The 9,353-nt window shown below is 33.1% G+C and overlaps 1 protein-coding gene across 1 annotated transcript in view; it reads left to right on the forward strand.

Annotated features, from left to right (window-relative positions):
• Positions 1–9,353, forward strand: part of LOC106466704 (muscle calcium channel subunit alpha-1-like) — a gene marked incomplete at its 3' end in the record, with an annotated part of 121,990 nt that overhangs the window by 61,489 nt on the left and 51,148 nt on the right. The window contains exons 3-6 of the mRNA XM_013927001.2: positions 2,525–2,630; positions 6,028–6,167; positions 7,049–7,155; positions 8,596–8,748. Coding sequence (XP_013782455.2) covers positions 2,525–2,630; positions 6,028–6,167; positions 7,049–7,155; positions 8,596–8,748 — 506 coding nt within the window. The remainder of the gene's footprint in view (positions 1–2,524; positions 2,631–6,027; positions 6,168–7,048; positions 7,156–8,595; positions 8,749–9,353) is intronic.

Below are 9,353 nucleotides of genomic sequence, written 5' to 3' on the forward strand. Positions count from 1 at the left end.
GTTGTGGAGTGTCCAAGGCGTCTACAAACTGATCCCTCAGCAACAGCTTGAGGACATCGGGTGGTGCATTTGGGTAGGCCTTGTGTGTCATACTTTACAAGTCTTGTGCCAGCTCCTGCAGGCTCTCCATTTTAGCACGGGCTCTAGTCATAAACCTAGCCCTGTAGACTTCGGACTGATTTTGAGTTCCTTACTTGAGCTCTAGAGCAGCTACCAGTGCTCTATAGTTGTGCCTGTCGTTTGCTGACAACTGTCCAAGTATTTCCAATGGTTGTCCCTTCAGGGTCGTTGCCAATCACACTGCTTTCTGTTCCTCTGTCCATCCATTCATTTCTGCCAGGAGTTCAAATTGTGCTCTATATTCTTCCCATGGTGCCTTCCCATCGTATTCTTGTGGCTTCCTTCGTACTATATCATCCCTATTGTTGACACTCGTGTCTGGAATGTGACTTCTGGCTGGACTGAAAATGTCTGCATTAGGGTTTAGCTTCGGGGTCTGGAAGGGGTTTCCCGTTGTCTGAGGCTGATTAGATCCCTGGCTATTATATCCTCCTTGTGTAAGAGACAGTAAATCATCCTTTAATATATTTAATTCAGTTTGAAATTTACTAATCTTTTCCATTTGTGTATGCTGGCTTTCTTCTTGTTTATTTGCTTTCTCCTCCAACCACTGCTGTAGTCTCTCTTCCTGTTTATTTTCTTTCTCCTCCAGCCACTACTTTAGTCTCTTGTGTTGTTTCTTTTCTCGTTCTTCTTGTTTCTTTTCTTTTTCCTACAACAACTACTGTAATCTATTTTGTTTATTTTGTTGTTCGAGCTGCCACTGTTGTCTCTCTTTTTGTTTATTTTCTTGTTCTTCTTGTTTATTTTCTTGTTTTTCTTGTTTATTTTGAAATACTTGTGATATTAACTGAAAGACTGTCAAATTTCGTGTGGATATACCTAATATATTGTTACATATCTGCTTGTCTGTTAATTTCCAGTATAAATTCTTTCCAAGAAACTTCAGCAATACAAGATCCTTTCTTGATTAAAATTTGTTTATTATTTCTCGATACAACTTTGTAATACACAGAATTCCCACAGTCACTTTAAACAAAATGACCTTTATGACACATGCTATAAATCACAGTAATTCACACACTTTACTTACTGTGCCTAGTGTTCGCTTGACTCAATTATCTCTATCTTCAATCTATCTGCATATCTATAGCTGGCTTTTTGTCGGGCTTATATACTAAAAAGGAGGGCGCCTGGCAAACACTCGGACATTCGCGAGGTTCCTCGATAAGGCATGATCTTTCTAGAAACTCATGCGCTGATTCTTCCAGCGTCGCATGACTTCCGCTGTCGTAACAATATATATATTGACTATTGGTAACATTCTGCTAATCCTTTCATGTAGTTTGTGTAGGAGGTTCGAATTTCATGATAGTTTTATTTAGCTTATGAACTTGTTAAAAACTTCTTTTTTTTCCTTTCCAGGGAGATAAAGCTCAAGTGTTTTCTTTTCATTTTTGCATTTTACGTATACTCTCAAGGACCACGTTTGCTTAAAGCACCACCATAGAATATTAGCATCACATGTGAAATTCAGAACTATTCAAACACATTCACAAATGTTTAAAATTTTCGCATCTTTTTTATCCTAAACACAAAGATAGTTTTCAGCGATTTAATAATCATCAAGTTCCCTCTCAAGTAGGTTTTTAAAATTACATTATATAATTCTTTGATTGTTTGGATAATTTTGCACAAAGCTAATCGAGGGCTATTTGCGCTTGCCATCCCCAATTTAGCAGAAACAGATTAGAGGGAAAGCAACTACAAAACACTACCCACCGCCAACTCTGGGCTACTCCAACAAACTGTGGAATATTAAAATGCTCCAATCCTGAAAGGGCGAGCGAGTCGAGAGCCGTAACCAACTGGTGCGATTGAAACTGATAAAAAACACATAAAAACTGTTCTTGCTCCATGATCCTATAATCTTGAGAACTATTTTATGGGTTTGAAAGAACCACAAATGTCACTTTAAATGTAACTCATTGTAACTAAAAATTGTTCGCCTAGAGTAAATTAATATTACAAGTACGTGAAAGTATTCAATATTGAACTCATTTCAAGGTTTTATGTTCTTGTTTCTTTACGAGCATACTCTTACCGAACACTTAAAAATACAATAATTATAAATAATGTTTGAAGATGAGCCTACAGCGAGCGTTGTTAAATGGTTGGCACTTAAGAAGTGTCATAGTATTTTTTTTATCTATTCACTTACGTTTTTTATGGATGTTATTTGCATCATTTTATTCAAGTTTATGAAAGGTATTTGAATTAAGTGCTAGAATCACCATATATAATATTACAACTGTTTTAACAAAGAATTTATTCTACATTCTAAGAGTTATAAACGCTATATATATAAAGAACGACCTTCCGAATAAAGAATATATTTTTCCTTGTAAATACTATAAAAACGTCTCTTCATTTATGCAAGTTTTTCCTTAAAGTTCAGTTTCAGGCCGTTTGAATATCTTATTCTCTTGACCATCTTCGCTAACTGTGTAGCATTAGCCGTATATACTCCATATCCCAATAGTGATTCGAACCAGATTAACCAGTACCTGGTAAGTGTATTTCTGAGCAATTCGTAAAAGCATTAGCTGTATATAATCCATATCCCAATAGTGATTCGAAACAGATTAACCAGTACCTGGTGAGTGTATTTCTGAGCAATTCGTAAAAGCATTAGCTGTATATAATCCATATCTCAATAGTGATTCGAAACAGATTAACCAGTACCTGGTGAGTGTATTTCTGAGCAATTCGTTGAAGATTATTTATGCATGTGTTGTTATTTTAATTACACAACAGGTATCACGTGCTATGCCTAAATGGATTCAATATACGTAAAAAAACTTTTTTATTTTACTATCCTACTTACAACACCCTACTTTATACTATCATATGTTACAGCAACTAATTTTTTACTACACTACTTACAACACCCTACTTTATACTATCATATGTTACAGCAACTAATTTTTTACTACACTACTTACAACACCCTACTTTATACTATCATATGTTACAACAACAAATTTTTTACTACCCTACTTACGACACCCTCTTTTATACTATCATATGTTATAGCAACTAATTTTTTACTACCCTACTAACGGCATCCTACTTTATACTATCATATGTTACAGCAACACAATTATGCCACATCCACAAGGTATCAGAACAGAGTTGCAAGTAACTGACAGTTAGTAACTACCAAACACTACAATAAAGAATCAAGGCATCAGAACAGAGTTGCAAGTAACTGACAGTTAGTAACTACCAAACACTACAATAAAGAATCAAGGCATCAGAACAGAGTTGCAAGTAACTGACAGTTAGTAACTACCAAACACTACAATAAAGAATCAAGGCATCAGAACAGAGTTGCAAGTAACTGACAGTTAGCAACTACCAAACACTACAATAAAGAAACAAGGCATCAGAAGAGAGTTGCTGGTAACTGACAATTAGCAACTACCAAACACTACAATAAAGAAACAAGGCATCAGAATAGAGTTGCTGGTAACTGACAATTAGCAACTACCAAACACTACAATAAAGAATCAAGGCATCAGAACAGAGTTGCTGGTAACTGACAATTAGCAACTACCAAACACTACAATAAAGAAACAAGGCATCAGAAGAGAGTTGCTGGTAACTGACAATTAGCAACTACCAAACACTACAATAAAAAAAAGGCATCAGAACAGAGTTGCTGGTAACTGACAATTAGCAACTACCAAACACTACAATAAAGAATCAAGGCATCAGAACAGAGTTGCTGGTAACTGACAATAAGAAACTTTCTCCAGCCCAATCACGCATCAGGATCTGACGCTTAGGAACAGTTATTGCTCCAAAAGGGAAAGCAGGAATAAGAGTTGGTGCTTGTTTATTGTCAGATCATTACAGTTCTCTCCTGTGAATCTTTCCCCTAATTTGTTTATAAATCTTACCTTCTCTTTTGTTTCACTCACAGACTTCAATTTTGTTTTTGTTTCTACAGTAGCAACCCACTCACCCAGTATTTCTGTACTTTCTTTTTGTTTAGTGTACCACAGTCTCTCTTCATTTTACCTTCTATCTGATACAGAGCTGAACATTGCACTGTAATTGTAAAACAAGAAATGAAACTTGTATTGTATAAACGTTTAATACAAGTAACGTAATCAAATCTCACTTTTCTCTATTATGGTACATACATGTATGTTTTTAAATACGTATTTACTTGTAGTTGTATAAACGTTTGATACAAGTAACGTAATCAAATCTCACTCTTCTCTATTATGGTATGTACATGCATGTTTTTAAATACGTATTTACCTGTAATTGTATAAACGTTTAATACAAGTAACGTATTCAAATCTCACTCTTCTCTATTATGGCACATACATGTATGTTTTTAAATACGTATTTACTTGTAGTTTTATAAACGTTTAATACAAGTAACGTAATCAAATCTCAATTTTCTCTATTATGGCACATACATGTATGTTTTTAAATACGTATTTACCTGTAGTTGTATAAACGTTTAATACAAGTAACGTAATCAAATCTCACTCTTCTCTATTATGGCACATACATGTATGTTTTTAAATACGTATTTACCTGTAGTTGTATAAACGTTTAATACAAGTAACGTAATCAAATCTCACTCTTTTCTATTATGGTACGTACATGTCTGTTATTAAATACGTATTTACTTGTAGTTGTATAGGCGTTTAATACAAGTAACGTATTCAAATCTCACTCTTCTCTATTATGGTACATACATGTATGTTTTTAAATACGTATTTACTTGTAGTTGTATAAACGTTTAATACAAGTAACGTATTCAAATCTCACTCTTCTCTATTATGGCACATACATGTATGTTTTTAAATACGTATTTACTTGTAGTTTTATAAACGTTTAATACAAGTAACGTAATCAAATCTCAATTTTCTCTATTATGGTACATACATGTCTGTTATTAAATACGTATTTACTTGTAGTTGTATAAACGTTTAATACAAGTAACGTAATCAAATCTCACTCTTCTCTATTATGGCACATACATGTATGTTTTTAAATACATATTTACTTGTAGTTGTATAAACGTTTAATACAAGTAACGTAATCAAATCTCACTCTTCTCTATTATGGCACATACATGTATGTTTTTAAATACGTATTTACTTGTAGTTGTATAGACGTTTAATACAAGTAGCGTAATCAAATCTCACTTTTCTCTATTATGGCACATACATGTATGTTTTTAAATACGTATTTACTTGTAGTTGTATAAACGTTTAATACAAGTAACGTAATCAAATCTCACTCTTCTCTATTATGGTACATACATGTATGTTTTTAAATACGTATTTATTTGTAGTTGTATAAACGTTTAATACAAGTAACGTAATCAAATCTCACTCTTCTCTATTATGGCACATACATTTATGTTTTTAAATACGTATTTACTGTAGTTGTATAAACGTTTAATACAAGTAACGTAATCAGATCTCACTCTTCTCTATTATGGCACATACATGTATGTTTTTAAATACATATTTACTTGTAGTTGTATAAACGTTTAATACAAGTAACGTAATCAAATCTCACTCTTCTCTATTATGGTACGTACATGTCTGTTATTAAATACGTATTTACTTGTAGTTGTATAGACGTTTAATACAAGTAGCGTAATCAAATCTCACTTTTCTCTATTATGGCACATACATGTATGTTTTTAAATACATATTTACTGTAGTTGTATAAACGTTTAATACAAGTAACGTAATCAGATCTCACTCTTCTCTATTATGGCACATACATGTATGTTTTTAAATACGTATTTACCTGTAGTTGTATAAACGTTTAATACAAGTAACGTAATCAAATCTCACTTTTCTCTATTATGGTACATACATGTATGTTTTTAAATACGTATTTACCTGTAGTTGTATATTGATGTAGGAGAAAGTAGAGTACGTTTTTCTCGTCATCTTCACGCTTGAATGTTTTATGAAAATTATTGCCTATGGGTTACTGTTACATCCGGGAGCTTATCTTCGCAATGCCTGGAACATGCTTGATTTTATCATTGTTGTTATAGGGTAAGTGTTTTTATTTACATTTTCTTTTTTGATAAATGTATAGTTTCCTAATTTAAGCACTATGTTACTTTTTGTTTATTTGCTTGTTGTTAAGCGCAAAGCTACATAATATATTATCTGTCACAGGCATCGAAACCCGGTTTTTAGCATTTTAAGCCTTCAGACTTACCACTGAGCCACTGATAGGGTAGGGCATGCCACTTGTGAAGTGGAAAGCATTTTGTATTAAGTGATTAGTTCTTAAATTTAATTTACATTTTTGTTTAATGATTATTAATTCTTTCAAATGTAACCATTTTGTAACTACTTAAGTTGTTTACTAGCTGTTTGAAGTACGTAATTGAATCACTATATTATTTAATGGAAGATATGACGATTACTGTTATTTTTGAGTCCTGGAGATTTAATAGGTACTTAAACTTCAGTTTGAATGGAGTTAAATATGAATTATTTTCTACATTAACTACCATTTTTATCCAATAAATATAAAAAGACTCAATGGTTTTCAGCACGTTTTTTGTTATTATTTACTGATACACAGTCTCAAGGGTGTTAGTTGTACTTGACCGTAAGTCAGTCATTCTTTGCAAAATCACTGAATCCTCTCTTATTTTATGCTGATACAAAAAATTCAAAGGTGTTAATTGTACCTAATCCTAAGCCACATATCTTTTAAAAGAAATAAAATAAAAACACAGTGAATTTCATGCTATTTCCTGATGCACAAAGTCACAGTTATTGGTTATGTTAAACTTTATACATAATTAGATTTGTTGAGGTGATACTACTTACATCACGGATAGAAAGTTTCTTGTTGTACATACTCGTGATTGTTTTGTTGTACAAATTGTAATTTACTTACTTGGATCTTCCATGTCTAGTCTGATTAGCACCGCTTTATCCACCCTAATGAAAGAAGGGTTCGACGTGAAAGCCTTAAGAGCATTTCGAGTTTTACGACCACTTAGATTAGTATCCGGTGTTCCTAGTAAGTACAAAAACCATTTTTTAACCATTGTTAGACCACATAGGAGTAATGTTTATTCAACATCCAAGATAGGAGAACTGTGAACATCCTGACCTTAATAATGATGTTAAAAACAAGAGTGTAGATGACTCTCAATTTCCTGAGTTTCTTGGTACAGTTAAAACATGAAAATAGGTGGTTCTGTGTCTCTGAGTTTCTTGGTGCAGTTAAAACATGAAAGTAGGTGGTTCTGTGTCTCCGAGTTTTTTGGTGCAGACAAAACAGGAAAATAGGTGGTTCTGTGTCTGAGTTTCTTGGTACAGTTAAAACAGACAAATAGGTGGTTCTGTGTCTGTGAGTTTCTTGGCATAGTTAAAACAGGAAAATAGGTGGTTCTGACTCTGAGTTTCTTGATACAATTAAAAACAATAAACTATATGGTTCTGAATCTCCCGAGTTTCTTGGTACAGTCACAAACAATGGGATAGATTGTTCTGAATTTCTTTTTTTGGCAAAGTTAAAACAAGAAAATGGATGGTTCTGAGTCTCTGAGTTTCTTGGTACAGTTAAAACATGAACGTAGGTGGTTTTGTGTCTCTGAGTTTCTTGGTGCAGTTAAAACAAGAAAATAGATGGTTCTGTGTCTTTGAGTTTCTTGGTACAGTTAAAACAGGAAAATAGGTTGACTCTCCGAGTTTCTTGGTACAGTTAAAACAGGAAAATAGGTGGTTCTGAATCTCCCGAGTTTCTTAGTACAGTTAAAACAGGAAAAAATTAATCTGAATCTCCCGAGTTTCTTGGTACAATTAAAACAGGAAAAAATATATCTGAAGCTCCTGAGTTTCTTGGTACAGTGAAAAAAAAGGAAAATAGGTGTTTCTGAATCTCCCGAGTTTCTTGGTACAGTTAAAAAAGGAAAAAAATATATCTGAAGCTCCTAAGTTTCTTGGTACAGTGAAAAAAGGAAAATAGGTGTTTCTGAATCTCCCGAGTTTCTTGGTACAGTTAAAATAGGAAAATAGGTGTTTCTGAATCTCCCGAGGTTCTTGGTACAGTTAAAAAAGGAAAAAAATATATCTGAAGCTCCTGAGTTTGTTGGTACAGTTAAAACAGGAAAATAGGTGTTTCTGAATCTCCCGAGTTTCTTGGTACACTTGAAACAGGAAACATTTTTTCTGAAGCTCCTGAGTTTATTAGTATGTTCAAAACACGAAACCAGATTAATGTATTTTGTGGATGGAAGGGAGAAACGATCAGAGGAAACTATTTGTTTCTAGTTTATAGATTAATACTTTAATAATTAGAAACATCCAAGTTCAAGTGGCTCTTAAACAAATAATAAAGTGAATTTTATCCATCCTCTTCCTTTGTTCTCTAACTTAAGATATTTCTATATACTTTATTTTCAATTTTAACAACATGTCTTTCCTAGATTATATTTAAAATAATTGATTTTTCCAGGTTTACAAGTTGTTCTCAACTCCATCCTACGAGCCATGCTACCTTTACTGCACATTGCCCTCCTTGTCATATTTGTCATCATCATCTACGCCATCATAGGCCTTGAACTGTTCTCAGGAAAACTACATAAAACCTGTTTTGATAAGCTTACAAGTAAGTAGGGAAAATTTTCTTTCCCATTATACAAAACTAGGACAAAAACATTACGACAACATATTGAAAAAGAGCACAAAATAATGTGACATTGACCGATCAAGTAACTTGACTCCAACGAACTGAATCACCAGATTTTGACTGAAGAAATGACCTAACCTAGACCAACCAAATGAACTGACTTAGACCAACTGAATTATATCTCGTCATATTTGACTTATAAACATTAATATTATCCTCTAACAACTGAGTGATCTTTCGTCATATGTGACAATAAGGTTATCCTCTAACAACTGAGTGACCTCTCATTATATGTGACTTGTAAACAATAAGGTTATCCTGTAACAACTAAGTGACCCTTCGTCATATTGCTGTTAAATGTAACATTTCCCGTTCATATAGATGTCCTACAAACACTTAAATGTAACTTTCTAATCCACATGGACATCAAACTAATATTTAAATGTAACATTTCTCTATATAGGCATATCAGCGCCATATTTAAACATAACCTTTCTTTTTTATATACTTTTACTACCAAATTGACATTTAAATGTAGCCTTTCGCATCTAGGTATATATATATATATATATATATATATATAC

The sequence above is a fragment of the Limulus polyphemus genome, unplaced genomic scaffold (genome assembly GCF_000517525.1).
Source record: "Limulus polyphemus unplaced genomic scaffold, Limulus_polyphemus-2.1.2 Scaffold2351, whole genome shotgun sequence".
Taxonomy (NCBI): Eukaryota; Metazoa; Arthropoda; class Merostomata; order Xiphosura; family Limulidae; genus Limulus; species Limulus polyphemus.